This window comes from Mauremys mutica, chromosome 18, assembly GCF_020497125.1.
Source record: "Mauremys mutica isolate MM-2020 ecotype Southern chromosome 18, ASM2049712v1, whole genome shotgun sequence".
In the NCBI taxonomy this organism is placed as follows: Eukaryota; Metazoa; Chordata; order Testudines; family Geoemydidae; genus Mauremys; species Mauremys mutica.
The window spans coordinates 8,871,208-8,888,021 of NC_059089.1; the positions used below are offsets into that span (position 1 = coordinate 8,871,208).

General features: G+C 47.5%; 1 protein-coding gene across 5 annotated transcripts in view; it reads left to right on the plus strand.

The window, feature by feature from the left end:
• Positions 1-16,814, plus strand: part of LOC123352293 (discoidin domain-containing receptor 2-like) — a 174,289-nt gene that overhangs the window by 110,443 nt on the left and 47,032 nt on the right. For all 5 annotated transcript variants that reach the window (XM_044992152.1, XM_044992151.1, XM_044992153.1 and 2 more), the window contains 4 exons: positions 1,674-1,902; positions 3,331-3,478; positions 3,717-3,822; positions 13,312-13,498. In XM_044992152.1, the coding sequence (XP_044848087.1) occupies positions 1,674-1,902; positions 3,331-3,478; positions 3,717-3,822; positions 13,312-13,498 (670 nt within the window). The remainder of the gene's footprint in view (positions 1-1,673; positions 1,903-3,330; positions 3,479-3,716; positions 3,823-13,311; positions 13,499-16,814) is intronic.

A 16,814-nucleotide genomic window follows, 5' to 3' on the forward strand; every position in this document is an offset into this window, starting at 1 on the left:
GGAGCCGGGGAGGGGGACGCGGGGTTAACGCTCTGCGGCGTCGGAGCCGGGGAGGGGGACGCGGGGTAAAGGCTCTGCGGCGTCGGAGCCGGGGAGGGGGACGCGGGGTAAACGCTCTGCGGCGTCGGAGCCGGGGAGGGGGACGCGGGGTAAACGCTCTGCGGCGTCGGAGCCGGGGAGGGGGACGCGGGGTTAACGCTCTGCGGCGTCGGAGCCGGGGAGGGGGACGCGGGGTAAAGGCTCTGCGGCCTCGGAGCCGGGGAGGGGGACGCGGGGTAAAGGCTCTGCGGCGTCGGAGCCGGGGAGGGGGACGCGGGGTAAACGCTCTGCGGCGTCGGAGCCGGGGAGGGGGACGCGGGGTAAAGGCTCTGCGGCGTCGGAGCCGGGGAGGGGGACGCGGGGTTAATGCTCTGCAGCGTCGGAGCCGGGGAAGGGGACGCGGGGTAAAGGCTCTGCGGCGTCGGAGCCGGGGAGGGGGACGCGGGGTAAAGGCTCTGCGGCGTCGGAGCCGGGGAGGGGGACGCGGGGTAAAGGCTCTGCGGCGTCGGAGCCGGGGAGGGGGACGCGGGGTTAACGCTCTGCGGCGTCGGAGCCGGGGAGGGGGACGCGGGGTTAACGCTCTGCGGCGTCGGAGCCGGGGAGGGGGACGCGGGGTAAAGGCTCTGCGGCGTCGGAGCCGGGGAGGGGGACGCGGGGTAAACGCTCTGCGGCGTCGGAGCCGGGGAGGGGGGCGGGGGGGTAAGGCTCTGCGGCGTCGGAGCCGGGGAGGGGGACGCGGGGTTAACGCTCTGCGGCGTCGGAGCCGGGGAGGGGGACGCGGGGTAAAGGCTCTGCGGCGTCGGAGCCGGGGAGGGGGACGCGGGGTAAAGGCTCTGCGGCGTCGGAGCCGGGGAGGGGGACGCGGGGTAAAGGCTCTGCGGCGTCGGAGCCGGGGAGGGGGACGCGGGGTAAACGCTCTGCGGCCTCGGAGCCGGGGAGGGGGACGCGGGGTAAAGGCTCTGCGGCGTCGGAGCCGGGGAGGGGGACGCGGGGTAAACGCTCTGCGGCGTCGGAGCCGGGGAGGGGGACGCGGGGTAAAAGCTCTGTGGCGTCGGAGCTGGGAAGGGGGACACTGGGAAACAGACTCTGCTGGCGCGTAGCGCTATGGATATATTTGCTTGAAACTAACCCCAATAAACATGTCTTGTCCGCACATCGCATTGTCCGGACTTCTGGTCTTCTGCTCTCTGTCTGCATGACAAGAACCAGGGCAGGGGTGAAGGGAAAGCCCTCTAACAACATGCTTTTACCGTAGATTTTGTGTTTGTTTCTGTATCATAGCAGATACCTATATATACAGTGCAATTTGCTGATGAAAAGTACACAGGCACTTCAAGCATTGTCAACCCCCATGCTGTGAACGGAGGCTGGGTACCAAATCTGGCAGTGTAACCAAGGCGTGCTAGCAATAAGTTATGCCAAAGTGACCATGTCAGCTGTTGGGGCCTCACAATGCTGCAGAAGCCCTGGAGTGGCTTATGGCTGGACTGAAGAAGTCACAGTGTCTGTGCCAAAGAACACAGGCTAGGCTAGTGCCCTTCATGCTGCAGTTCCTTCCTTGGGAGGTAGGAGTACCTGGAAGGCTAGATCCTTGGGAGTAAGGCCTTTTAGGTGTGCATCTCTCACCCCATCAGGTTGCAGAGGGAAGAAGGGGATGGAGCGTGGTGCCCAGCAGGCCTGTTGCAGCCGGAAGATGTGCAGTTCCTCCAAATCGATCTGCACAAGCTCTTTTTCATCACGCTGATCGGGACGCAGGGACGGCATGCCCGTGCCACAGGCAAAGAGTTCGCCCGTGCCTACCGCATCAATTACAGCCGCACTGGGGAGCGCTGGATCTCCTGGAAAGATCGGCAGGGCAGGCAGGTGGGTGTAGGGGGGGGTTACAGGGCTCCTCTCCCCTCAACACAGCCTCTGGGCTTTCCACAGCAGTTGTAAAAGCTGCAGAGACTTTGAATTCTAGGAGATACAGTCCCCCTTTACCTTTGCCTGCTGCCTGTCGCTAGAGCATCTCACCTCTGTCAATGCTAAACCTTGCCCAGGGCTCTGCCGCAGGGCCTGAGTCCCCAGTCTACTAGGATATGCGGCACAATTCTCTATCGCCGAGCCTCGAGCACCAGCCATTCCTCTCACCGGAGACTGAGGCGCCTGGCTAACCCCTAGGCCCCACATGCCTGGAGGCTCAGCCAAGACATGTGGAAATCCCGGTCTGGCACCATGTGCCCACCACCTTCCCACTAGCCAGGGGTGTTTCCTCTCCTCACCTAAACTACAAACTGCAGAGCCATCTTTCCTGCTGCCTTGAGTGCAGCAGGCCTCCACCCCGAGCACCCTCGTCTGAGGAGGGGAGGGCATACAGAATGGGGGTGGATTGGCTGTCGATCAGTAGGCCAAGGGACGGGTTGGGTAGGATAGGAGGTATGCCGGATGCCTGTCTGTAAAAGAAGGCTATGTTGGTTATACTCAGAACTGTTGCCCCTCCCAGAGCTATCGTCTCAGACTCTCTTCAGACTCAGGCAGACGGTGCTACATTAGTTACACCCAGGTCATGTCGTCAAGATTTTTTTTTTCAGCACCCTTGAGAACAAGCAACTGTTTTTTTTCTCTTAATGTAGCTGGGATTCAGACATAATCACATGACTCCCAGATCCTGGGCCTGGTAGGCCCAGACCATAATCCAGCTCTGGGTGGAATGCTAACTATTGCAGTGACATTCTCCATCACTGGAAATGCTCAGCAGGTCATAATGAGCTGCTTTCTCTGACACTAGAGCACAGTGAACATTGATTGCCAGCTTTTGATTCTCTTGTTAATGAATGACACATCCTGGATAACAAAAGGTTCCTGCTGGTGGATCACCAGCAATCACAAGTCTCTTGCTGCTCCTTCATGTTGTCAGCTTGTTATTATCAATAATAATTATTTTTTTAAATTTATCATGTATTATATCATGAACAGCCTCTAAAGTGAGGGAAAAGGGGATGTCAGCTGGTGAGGCAGAGGGTTCAGGGCTCCATCATGCCGACCATTCTGGGCCAAAATCATCCTTTGTTTAAGTCTATTCGCTTCACCGGATTTACACCAGAATTGAATTTCTCCCACTGTCTCCAAACTGCAGAGCCCAGCTTCTCCCAAGCCCCCGCCCCGCACACAGCAGTGAGGGGCTCTGCGGGGGTCGGAGTCAGGCAGTCGTGCTTTGTTTTCCAGGCTCATTCTCTCCAGCTGCATTTAAGGCCATGAGTGTGTGTCCTGCTGTGTCTGCAGCTGGTCACTTAAGTCATCCTCTGTTTCCAGGTGATTCAAGGCAACATTGATACATACGATGTGGTCCTGAAAGATCTTCGGCCCCCAATCATTGCCCGTTATATCCGGGTGATCCCTGTAACGGAGCTGCCCATGACTGTCTGCATGAGGGTGGAGCTCTACGGCTGCATCTGGTTTGGTAAGGAACCGTTTCCATATTCCTTCTACAGGGGCTACCCAGGGTCCTGGGCTGCCTGTCCCCAGCACTGTGATGAGGACACGCTGGCTGCTCCACTCTTGCAGTGAGTGCCAGGCCCTTACAGCTCCCTGTTGACCAGTGTTTGCTCAGATCAAGAAGAAAGAGGAAATCCTGTGGACAGAGAAAACGACAAGCTGCTGCTGACGTGTTTTCTCAGCTCTGTGGCCTTCTTTTCTAGATGGTTTGGCGTCCTACAGCATCCCTGAGGGAGGGACGATAGCAGCCCCTGGCTCTCCCATCATTTACCTGAATGACTCAACCTACGATGGCTTCCAGGAGCGCAGGTGGGACTGGCAGCCCTGGTCTCTCTCTGGCACTCTGCACCTTGTCTCCTCTTTGTCCCTGAGCCTATCACTATACTTTTAGTCCCAAAATCCTTCTGGAATCGGCCACTTTGCTAGTTGAGGGATGTGGTTGTGTTAATTCCTCTGGTGATGTGTTGGGTAGATACTGTCCCTAAAGGACATGCAGGCCTGTAGTGCATCAGACCCATGCCCTTCTGGCTGGTGAAGGTTAGCGGGAAAGTACTGGGGTCCATTGCTGGAGACGGCGGGATGAAGGGGGTCTGCATACAACCGTTGTTACATGGCCAGCTATTGTCCAGGTTTTTGCCTTCCCCTTTTGGTTAAAAGGATGGAGGGAATTGTGGCAACACAGCTCTCGCAGTACTTGTCTGCGTCAGAGCCCTGTGACCCGTGTCAGGCTGGGTACAAACCTGGGTTTGACTCTGAGGCTGCACTTATTGCGTCGCTCAGCGATCTCCTAGCGATGGACAGTGATCAGGCCTCCCTGCTTGTACTGCTAGATGTGTCAGCTGCCTTTGCTATTGTTGATCACTAATGTTGCTAACCCATCTGCTGCTCCATGGGGGGGTGGAGGGTACTGCCGTATGTTTGAGGCTCAGTCTAGGCAAGACAGAGGTAATGCAAACTACAGCTGCTTCTAGGACTGAGGTTCTCTAACCACCATTGGGACCTCAGGGTTACAACTTGGTGGTCTGGCTAGACCTGCACTGGCATTGAGGAGATCAGGTGGTAGAGGTGGGCAGTGGATGGCAGCTCTGTGGTCCAGCATGGGAGGGTACACCCGCCCTTCACAAAGAAGGCCTCTGCCCATGGCAGCTCCATTGTCCCTTTGCCTCTATAGCTTTTCCCATTCCCCTTGTATCGGGGCGGCTGTCTCAAACCGTCTTTGAGTCTCTCACACTCCCGTTCTACCAGGGGCAATCTCCTGCACAGTCTTTCAGACTCCCTTTGTATCAGGGTGACCATCATTGCCCGCATTCTCCACCAACTGTGATGGGGCCCTTCACTCACTGCTAGGATGGCACCTCCTCCTGGTCATGCTGGAGAATAGCTCACGAGGTCAGCGCCCCTTCCATGCCATCTCTCCGGGTCAGCCCTCTTTGCATGCCATCTCTCCGCCTCTCTCTCTGGGTCTGCAGCTCTTCTCTCACAGCATGAGACCTCCTGCCAGGTCACTCTACGCATTTTCCCCTTCCAGGGTACCGAAGTCTTTCAAAGTCTCTCTGCATATGAACCGTCTCAATCACTGCCCTATGGTGCCATTTCCTCAGTGGCTGGTAGGGGAACCCAGGCCCTCCCTCTACTCCAGGTTCCACCTCAGGGACACTCTAGCTAGTAATCAATGTTTGTTCCCTTCTAGACTTTACTGCCTTTCCCTGAGCCCTACCCTACCTTCCCCCCTCTCTGAGTTTGCTAGCCCAAAAGCACCTCCCTTCTCCCAGGGAGCAACTGCAGAGTTTCCCAGCCACCCCTCTGCTTCCAATTCCCTGTCTTTATAGTCCCAGCCCAGCTCATTCCTCCTCAACTGGGCTGCCTGTCTCAGTCATGGGATTACTTAGCCACCCGATTCCCCTCAGCTGTGGCTTGTGGGGTTAATTAGCCCCCTTCTCGGTCTTCGTTAACCCTTTCTGGGCAAGAGTGTGGTAAACATCTCATCAGTTTGATTTCAGATATTTACTTTGGATATTTTTACCCTTGATGTTGACAATTTCTGCTTTAATGATTACAAAGCTTTAATTTTTTGAATCTCAACATCTACTATCACTAAATAAATATTGTCTGATCTCCCATAATTTCCTGCAACTATGAACATTTAAATAGATTAAAAAATTTAAAATGCTTAAAAATAAACATTGATATTATCCATCAGAATTATATTTAAAAAAATCATAGAATCATAGAATATCAGGGTTGGAAGGGACCTCAGGAGGTCATCTAGTCCAACCCCCTGCTCAAAGCAGGACCAATCCCAATCTGCCAAGCATAGTTATAACCATTGATTTTAACTTTCCAGTCATGTGAATCTTTCCACTGGGTTTCAGTAATACCAACTAGATCAAATTTATGCTCATAAACAATTCCAACTCATCTGGTTTGTTACCCAAGCTCCTAGCAGTGGTGTGTAGGCAATTAATTTCTTCTCTTCATGTCTATGTGCTTCTTGATTAATGTTGTTCTCAAAATCTCTATTTTGAGCTAAGTCCTCATATCTTCCCTCTGTTCATCCTCCCCATTTGCTATTACTATAACGCCCTCCCGACTACGCAAGCTAGCCTGTCCTGCGGAGATTGGTTCCCATTCTGCTGAGATTGAGGCCATCCACACTGACCAGCCCCCTCTTCCTGTAGAAAGAGGATCAGTGTTACTCTACCTTATCCTACACCACTTCACAGCCTGCGGTTCACTTCCAGAATCTTCTGCCTTCCTTTGCTCACGGGACAGGAACGACCTCTGAGAAGATGGTTCGGACATTCTTCTTCAGTATCCTTCCCAGTTCCCTGCAGTTATCTATAATCTATGAGTTATCCCATGATGCAGTGTCATTAGTGCCAATATGCACCATCACCAGGGGATCCTTGACTTCAGAAGCTCATCCAATCTGAGAGTGAGTAAAATACAACTCAGGGTAAGTACGGGTGGCAGAATCGAGCCCTGTGACCTAGTCACCCATTAGCAGTATTGATCTGTAGCATTCACATTTACTACATTTAGAATGAGAAACAATTATCCAGTGACTTCAGCAGTGAAGATTGGCAAATAAAAAGAGTCAGCCATCTTGATGTAGAATTATATCATCTTGCCCCTGCTTACCTTCCAGAAGTTTCTAGATTCCAGTAACCCAGTCCCTTTCCACAGTCCAACAAGTCTCAAGTTTTATGCCTTGAAAAATGGGTTGAGAGCAGGTTTAATACAAGAAAGCCAAGCCAGTAGCAGATCCCTCATGAGAGCTTAATACTGCAGAACAAAGCTAAGCAGAGAGTGAGAAAGAGTTGCTTGCAGCCTTGTATGCAATGAGAAAGTTTCATTAGTTTACTTTCAGCAATAACAGTCCTAATTCAGACCGATCACAAGCCTTTGGAGGCACCTTTTAGGAATCCATCCATTAGCACACCTTTGGAAAATGTTTCTGCAGCTCCAGAAGCACAGCCTCACCCACGCAGGCTGAGGGTCCTGGTGGAGACGACATTCACAATAACCATCGAATCTCCTCCAGAAAAGGAAGACTCATTTGCAGAGGAGAGATTGATATATGCTGTCAGGTGGGAGGCCTGCTAGCACAGCAGCTGTTCAAGGAGTCACTAAAGGAGATTCACAGCTCCAAGTAGTAATGACATGGCCAAAAGAAAAGAAGGATGATGTCCCTGGCTTATGAAGGAACAGGGCGTCTCTTTGGTAGAGGAATAGTAGTCATTCCTGAGTGCCAGAAAAAGAAATTCTCAATTACATCTTTCTCTCTCTATCTATGGGTTTTATATCACTGCCCATCATCATAGTAGCCGAGGGATAATAGCGAAGTCCATAATGGGTTTCATGAGGTGAACCAAGACCAGAGCAATGGCTTGGCATGATCTGTGATATTGGGATTATCATAGAAGGATGTTCATTATGTGAAAAGAGTAGCTGCTGTGATCCAGGAGAGCTGTTATGTTTCCATGCTGTCCATGAAGGAGAATTCCCACTCTAGCAGGGTCACTTTTACCAGCATGCTTAAGAACATGAAATTGGCCACACTGTGTCAGATCAATGATCCATCTAGCCTAGTGTCCTGTCTTCCTACAGTGGTCAGTGCCAGATTCCTCAGAGGGAATGAACAGGGCAATTAACAAGTGATCCATCCCCTGTCCTCCACTCCCGGTTTCTGGCAAACAGGCTAGGGAAACCCAGAGCATAGGGTTGCATCCCTGACCACCTTGGTTAATAGCCATTGATCGACCTATCCTCCATGAACTTACCTAGTTCTTTAGTGAACCCTGTGATAGTTTTGGCCTTCACAATATCCTCTGGCAACAAGTTCCACAGGTTGACTGTCTGTTGTGTGAAGAAGTATTTCCCTATGTTTGTTTTAAACCTGCTGCCTATTAATTTCATTGAGTGACCCCGTGGTTCTTGTGTTATGTGAAGGAGTAAATAACATTTCCTTATTCACTTTCTCCACACAAGTCACAGTTTTACAGATCTCTGTTACCGGTATATCCCCTCTTAGTCATCTCTTTTCCAAGCTGAAAAGTCCCACTCTTTTTAATCTCTCCTCATATGGAAAATGTTCCATACCCGTAATAATTTTTGTTGCTATTTTCTGTATGTATTCCAATTCTAATGTATCTTTTTTGAGATGGGGCAACCAAAACTGGGAGTACCCTGGGTTTATATAGTGACATTATGATATTTTCTATCTTATTATCGGTCCCTTTCCTAATGGTTCCTAACACTCTGATAGCTTTTTAGACGGCTGCTGCACATTGGGTGGATGTTTTCAGAGAACGACTCCAAGATCTCTCTCTTGAGGGTCTAGTTGGGATGATGTTTTCCAGTGGGCATTACTTTGCATTTATCAATACTGAACTTCATCTACTATTTTGTTGCCCTGTCACTCCATTTAGTGAGATCCCTTTGTAACTCTTCACATCCTGCTTTGTACTTAACTATCTTAAGTAGTTTTGTATTATCTGAAATTTTGCCACCTCGCTGTTTACCCCTTTTTCCAGATCATTTATGAATATGGTGAACAGCATTGGTCCTAGTACAGACCCCTGGGGGACACCACTATTTATATCTCTTCATTCTGAAAACTGACCATTTATACCTATCCTTTGTTATCTGTTTTTTAACTAGTTACTGATCCGTGAGAGGACCTTCCCTCTTATCCCATATCTGCTTACTTTGCATAAGAGCCTTTGGTGAGGGCCCTTGTCAAAGGCTTTCTGAAAGTCCAGGTACACTATATATCCACGGGATCACCTTTGTCCACCTGTTTGTTGACCCCCTCAAAGAATTCTGATAGATTGGTGAGGTCTGATTGCCCTTCACAAAAGCCATGTTGACTCTTCCCCAACAAATCAGGTTAATCTCTGTGTCTGGTCATTCTGTTCTTTACTGTAATTTCAACCAATATGCCTGGTACTGAAGTTATCAGCCTGTAATTGCCAAAATTGCCTCTGGAGCCTTTTTTAAAATTTGGCATCACATTGCCTGTCTTTCAGTCATCTGGTACAGAAGCCACAGTTAGTAGTTCTGCAACTTCACATTTGAGTTCCTTCAGAACTGTTGGATGAATCCCATCTGGACCTGGTGACTTATTACTGTTTAATTTATGAATTTGTTCCAAAATCTCCTCTATTGACACCTCAATCTGGGACAATTCCTCCGATTGGTCACCTAAAAATAATGGCTCAAGTGTGGGACTCTCCCTCACATCCTCTGTGGTGAAGACTGATGCAAAGAATTCGTTTAGCTTCTCCGCAATGGCCTTATTGTTCTTGACTGTTCCTTTCTCATCTCGATTGTCCAGTGGCCCCACTGACTGATTCGCAGGCTTCCTGCTTCTGATGTATTTAGACATTTTATTGCTGTTAGTTTTTGAGTCTTTGGCTAGTTGCTCTTCAAATTCGTTTTTGGCCTGCCTAATTATAACTTTACACTTGACTTGCCAGAATTAATGCTCCTTTCTAATTTTCTCAGTAGGATTTAACTTCCAGTTTTGAAAGGATGCCTTTTTGCTTCTAACCATTTATTTTACTTTGTTGTTTAGCGATAGTGGCACTTTTTCGGTCCTCTTACATTTTTTTTTTTTTAATTTGGGGTATACATTTTATCTGAGCATCTCTTATGTTTTTTAAAAGTTTCCATGCACCTTGTAGGCATTTCACTTTTGGGACTGTACCTTTTAATTTCCGCTTAACTAGCTTCCTCAGTTTTGTGTAATTCCCCATTCTGAAATTAAATGCTACTGTGACAGGATTCTTTGGTGTTTCTCTCAACAAGGATGTTAAATTTAATTGTTATGGTCACGTTACCAAGCGGCTCAGCTATCTCGAGCTCCTAGACCAGATCCTGTGCTCCACTGAGAGCTAAATCAGGAATTGCCTCTCCCCTTGTGGATTCCAGGACTAGCCGCTCCAAGAAGCAGTCATTGATGGTGTCAATAAAATTTGTCTCTGCATCCCATCCTGGGGTGATATGTAGCCAGTCAATATGGGGATAGTTGAAATTCTCCACTATTAATTAAGTTTTCTATTTTGTATAGCATGTCTAATCTCCTGGAGCATTTCACAATTACCATCACCATCCTAATCAAGTGATCGCTAGTATATCTCTGCTGCTATATGCTTATTATTCAAGCATGGAATTTCTATCTCTAGAGATTCTATAGTACAGGTTGATTAATTTAAGATTTTTATTCTCTTTGACTGTATGCTTTCTGTCACATATAGTGTAACTCCCCCACCAGTGTGACCTACTCTGTCATTCCTGTGTATTTTGTACCCTAGTATTACCATGTCCCATCGATTATCATTGTTCCACCAGGTTTCTGTGATATACTCATTTAATATCAGACACTCAAGTTCACCCATTTTAGTATTTAGACTTCTAGCTTGTATCCAAGCACTTATGAAATTTGTCAGTTGTCTGTCATTATGTGATGTAATTGAATGGGACTCTCTTTCATTTGACTTTTCTCTTCAGTTCCTACCTGTATTTTATCAACTTACTTCCTTCCCTCCTTACTAGGATATAGAGAATCTTCCCATTATAAGACCCTGTTTTCAGTTTGTTCTAACTTTGCCAAACTTGAACAGTTTTCTATGCTGGGTGTCTGTTTCAGGCTGATTTTTTTTTTTAAGTTTCAGCAAAAACAGGTCAGCTGTTTCCAAGAATGAAATTAAGGAAAAATATGTTGTTCTGCACATGTTAAAAACGTCTTACAACTGTTTCATTGAGAAGTTCTAGAGCTTCCATGCTGTAGAGCAGGGACATGAGATTTTGCCGCTGGATCACCCTCATGCCAGCGAAATACCCTCTGTAGTCTGTCCCTGTGAAAACCTGCTGAAATTTGGATAAGATAAAAGGCTCTGAAAAAAATCTCAGTTTGCAGATGCTGAATAGAGAGTTGTTAAAGTCTGTAAAAGCAGCAAAGAGTCCTGTGGCACCTTATAGACTAACAGACGTATTGGAGCATGAGCTTTCGTGGGTTGCATCCCACGAAGTGGGTATTCACCCTCGAAAGCTCATGCTCCAATACATCTGTTAGTCTATAAGGTGCCACAGGACTCTTTGCTGCTTTTACAGATCCAGACTAACACAGCTCCCCTCTGATACTTGTTAAAGTCTGACAGTTTCGTTATCCAAAGAGAGAGGCTACGAATGAGTCAGTAGCCTGGTGGTTAGGGAACTCCTCGGGGCAGGGGGAGTTAACACAAGTTCAAGTCCCTACGCCAATCAATATTTAATTATTTATACAAAGTGGAACAGCTTCAACAGGTGAAAAAGCCCCATCTCAGGCTAGCCTGGCAGTTAGGATACTCGCATGGGAGTGGGGAACACAGGGGTTCAAATCCCTGCACCAGAGCAGTCATTTAGATCTGGGTCCACACATCGCAAGTAAGTGCCCTAACAGCTGGACTGTAAGGTGGGTCCCGCCCCCTCCTCCTCCATATCAAAGTCACAAATGGTTTTGGGTTGACTGCAAGTGCATTTTTCAGCAAATAAACTATTAGTCTGAAAAATTGCCCTGGAGGTTGCTGATCCCCTTCTACGCACAGGTGAGTTCCATGCACAGATCAAGGAGACATAATCAGGCCCATACTGAAACTCTGTTAAGGGTTTCCAGGGCATTAGAATAGTCTGCAGGAGCGAAATGTCTGAAGTATGATATCCTCATTCCATAGGGGCTCTTCCGTCTAAGAGGTTAACTCAGGTGTCCTGGAAATTCCTGCCCAAATCCAAAGCCACCGTCTCTCAAGAGAGTCCGAGTTTGGGTGTGTTGCTGTCTACAGGCTGGATTTGGAGGTCCCATACTCAGGTGCACAGGGGCAGGGAAGAGACTCCCCTTTCGCACATCTGCACAAGGGTCTCCATGGTAACTGCCCGGTGGCGCACAGGGACCCAGGGGAGGGGAGCAGGTAGGGTCCGCACAAGCCCCTGGAGCAGAGCCAGTGCAGCAGGCTGTGCCAGCCCAATGAGAGGCACAGACTGTGCACTCCATGTGCACGAGGAGCAGCCTTCCTGTGACCGTCTCCCCAGCGCTGTCCGTCGGCAGGCAGCTCCAAACGGCCCCCTCCACAGCTCAGTGGCAAAAATCCCAGGGTTGAGCCCCACCTATCGGGTGGAACTGAAATGTCCCTTTTTAGAGTCTCCGTTTTCTTTCTCAAGAGTTGTCCGTGGCTGTTTTGCTCTCACTGGCAAATGGTTCAGATCAGCACCCAAACTGCTGGCCTTATCCAGTGCAGGGCTTGGCCCTGCCGAAACCACTCAGCAAGAGAAAACTGCCTGTTTATGTTCCTGAGCTGCTTGTGTTCTGATCCACAAAGGGGCTGGACAGACTCTGGAGAGGCTCTGAGCCCAGTAATATCTTCTCCAGCCTCTGCTTTTGCACTGGCCACTTGGCTACATCGTCTCATGCAGGAGTAGAGAAAAGGCTTCTCACTGTCCCTCAGAACAGGAAAAGCTGCTTTGGGTCAAGGAGTGGCTGGGAACATTCAGGAGATAGTTAGGACTGAAACTAGGTACTCGTCTCTCCAGGGTGTCGTAGGTATAATGAAATCAATCCTTTCTCAGTACCAAGAGAGGAGTAGAGGTCCAGTCCAACCTGGAAGAGTCTATGATTCTGTTTCAGAGTAGCAGCCGTGTTAGTCTGTATCCGCAAAAAGAACAGGAGTCCTTGTAGCACCTTGGAGACTAACAAATTTATTTGAGCATAAGCTTTCATGGGCTACAGCCCACTTCATTGGCTGCATAGAATGGAACATATAGTAAGAAGATATATATACACATATACCAATTCTAAGAGGCTAATTAATTAAGATGAGCTATCAGCAGGAGAAAAAAAACTTGTAGTGATAATCAAGATGGCCCATTTCAGACAGTTGACAAGAAGATGTGACGATACTTGACACAAATCGAATCTATTTCCCCATGTTAAGTATCCTCACACCTTGTCAACTGTCTGGAATGGGCCACCTTGATTATCACTACAAAAGTTTTTTTTCTCCTACTGATAATAGCTCATCTTAATTAGCCTCTTAGAGTTGGTGTGGCAACTCCCACCTTTCCATGTTCTCTGTATGTATATATATCTCCTTGCTATATGTTCCATTCTATGCTGCCGATGAAGTGGGCTGTAGCCCACGAAAGCTTATGCTTAAATAAATTTGTTAGTCCCTAAGGTGCCACAAGGACTCCTGTTCTTTTTATGATTCTGTTCTCTCTCTTCTCTGGTGCTCTGTCTAACCATGAGCCGTTTCTTGCTAGGCATTTGTATGGAGGTCTGGGCCAGCTAACAGATGGCGTACTGGGACTGGACGATTTCACACAGAGTCACCAGTACCGTGTGTGGCCAGGGTATGACTATGTCGGCTGGAAGAATGAGAGCTTCAGCACAGGTTCTGTCGAAATGGAGTTTCAGTTTGACCGGCAGAGGAACTTCACCTCTATGAAGGTACTGCAGTCTTTCCCCTCTCCCCAGATCTTGGCTTTGTCTGTGTGGGACACAGGATGCCAGATTCTCCTCAGCATTCTGGTTCTGGACTGATACCTCCACACATGTTCTGTTCAATGTTTATTTCAATACGAAGTTGCATTGGCTCTGGCTCTGTTTGTTTGTGGCCTTTAGTGTATCGTAATGAATTACTTTATGGGCAGAAATATTTGTAGAAACAGCTCATTTGAAGTGAATTTTAGAGAATATTTTGAACTTGCAAATGCAAGTTTTCTCACTGGAAAGGTGATTCTAAAAGCCACTCTCACTCAGTGAAGGTACAGAAACATACCAAGTAATATATCAGACACCCTTAGATACAGTCAGGAGAAAAAGGAAGCCTTAGAACAAACTGTTAAATTAAAGAGAAACAAGTTGCCAGGACGGAAGTTGTACCACCAGGAATTCTGAAAGAACTTAGAACTTAAGAACAAATCCACTTAGCCGCTAAAAAATGTATGCAATCGCTCATTAAAATAAGATACTATAGCACAGAACGGTAAAATAACAAATGTAACTACATTTAGAAAAGGTGCTGGGATCACGCCAGGATTTATACACCAATGAGTCTTACTTCCGTGTCTGGAAAATTGGCTGAAACAATAATTAAAGACAGAGATATAGTGTCTAGATAACCGTGACATGATGGGGAAATACAGCTCTGGTTAAGGAGAGACGTGCCTCTCCTGTCTCCTGTGGTACTTGGAGAGTGCCAGTAAAATACTTGATAAAGAAGAAGCAGTTTATTTGTGTTTTCAAACAGCTGTTGGCAAAGTCCCGTATGAGTTGTCATTTGTGAAAGGTGAGAGGTCAAGTTCTGTCATGAGTTAAAAACGGGTTAAGAGGTAGAAAACAAACAGTAAGATTAATAAAGATGAGATCAATTAACAGAATCTGGTACTAGAGTCAGCGTTTAGTATATTAATTAATCATGTAGAAAAGGGGTGAGCAGTCAGATGGGAAAATTTACGTAAATCAAGACTAGGGGAGACTGAAAGGAACTTCAACGGGACCTGAGCATATTAGGTGACTGGGCATTACAATGATGGGTGACATTCAGTGCTGACAAACGCCAAGTAATGCACACTGGGAGGACTGATTTGTGTTGGGATCTACATTTCCTATAACATTTTAGGCAAAAGATCTGGGCATAGCTGTAGACATTGCAGTGAAAACACCTGCTTAGTGTGCAATGACACTAGAGAGAAAACTGTGAGGGTACCTGGGACAGGAAATAACATATAATTTATATAATGTCATTATATAAATTGGTATGATGTCCTTCCCTGGAAAGCTGTTCAGTACTGGTCACCCCGTCTTGGAAAGATACAGCAGAAAAGAAGGGTCCAGTGACAGGTGATGAGAATGGTTAGAAGCTGGTAGAGGCATGAAGGGAGATGGATTAAATTGGAAGGAAAGAGAGAGATGTTCTCTCAAACTCTGCCCACAGACACAGCTTCCCTAGTTCGCTTGCCAAACCAAGACACCCAAACAAGACTCCACTCGCAGTAGCTCTTTGCAATCTGATTGTCCCTTCTCTTTCTCCCATGCTTTCAATGACAGTCAAAGAGCTACATTGTCATCAGGTCATTCCAGTGAATGATCTTCGGCAATAACTGGGGGAAGTGTACATCTCTCCCAGAGCCATCAATTCAGGTTCATTCGTTCACAAGTTAAAGGGCATTTTCACAACCATTTACATTTTTTTTTAATGAAAGCAGAGATTCCTGAGTACAAGAAAAATACAGTTAGACCAACTGCCCTGGGAAAAGTACAGTTAAACCAACTACCACAAACTGGCCAGCTCAACCCCTGGGGAGAGGTTGAAAAGATTTGGAGTGTTTAAATAGAGGAGGGGATAAAATAGAGGTATAGAAACTAAGGAATGATATAGAGAAGATAAATCATCTGCCTTGACACACCCTTGCTCATGATAAAGAAAGAGACATTCGTGAAAACTGAAAGTAGAGACTTTAAAACCGATGAAAGGAGATGGTTTGTGCATAACTGACCTGTCCATTTCACAGGTTCATAGATTTTAAAGCCAGAAGGGACCATTAGGACCATCTAACCTGACCTCCTGCTCAACACAGGACAGAGAAACCTCAGCTAATGATTGCTGCATCCAGCGCAACAACTGGTGGTTGAGCGAGAGCGTGGCTTTTAGACTGAGAAATCCAGTTTTGGTTTAAAGTCTTCAAGTGACAGAGAATCCACTGCATCTTTAAGTAAATTGTTCCAGTGGTTAATTACCCTCAGCATTAAAAACTTACTTGTTATCTCTAGCCTGAATTTATCTAGCTTCAGCTTCCAGCCATGCCTTGCATGCTATGCCTTTGTCTGCTCCGTTAAAGAGCCCTCATTATCAAGTATCAGAGGGTAGCCGTGTTAGTCTGGATCTGTAAAAAGCAACAGAGTCTCCTGTGGCACCTTTAAGACTAACAGACGTATTGGAGCATAAGCTTTCGTGAGTGAATACCCACTTCGTCAGATGCACATTGTAATGGACATTTCCAGAGGCAGGTATAAATATGCAGGCAAGAATCAGTCTGGAGATAAGGAGGTTAGTTCAATCAGGGAGGGTGAGCATTTGATGGGCCTTCAGATGGGGCTTAACTATCATTTTAGCAGTCGCAGTATCTCTCCATAAAGTGAATGTCCCCCCATTAACTACCACCTTCTGCTCCCCCTGGCGATCTGCTGGATCTGCCCCCAGCAGGGTGCAGCAGGACATGTGCACAGTGGTATGGGATGTGAATGGCTCAGCATTGACATTAGATACCATCTCCCTCCAGAGGTTCAGTCAGTCAGGGCAAGTCTACATGATCAAGTACTTTGGACTTCAGGGAAAGCCAGAGATGTTAATTGGCCACTTAGGTGTAGTTCACACCCAATTAACATCCTCAGAGTTCTCTGGAGCCTGAAGTATTTGACCATGTGTACACACAGCCCTTGTAAACTGAGGTTGTGCTAATTTCTCCTGTTTTTTTAGACTACATAGGGTGACCTCAGTTTCCATTGACAGTGTACACAGGACTCCAGGGGGCTCTGAGGGTGTTAATTGGCTGTGAATTACAGCTACTTGGCCAATTAACACCCTTGGCACTCTCTGGAGTTGGAAGTATTTGAGCTGTGTCAGAGATCAGGACATGGGTGGTCATTCCTAGTGGTTAGTGCAGGAGTCAGTAGCCAGGAATAGGAGCTGAGGGTCAGAGCTGGGTTACTTGGAGTGAGGCAAGGCTGAGTTGAAGGCAGGAGCAGGGCTGGGAACAAGCAG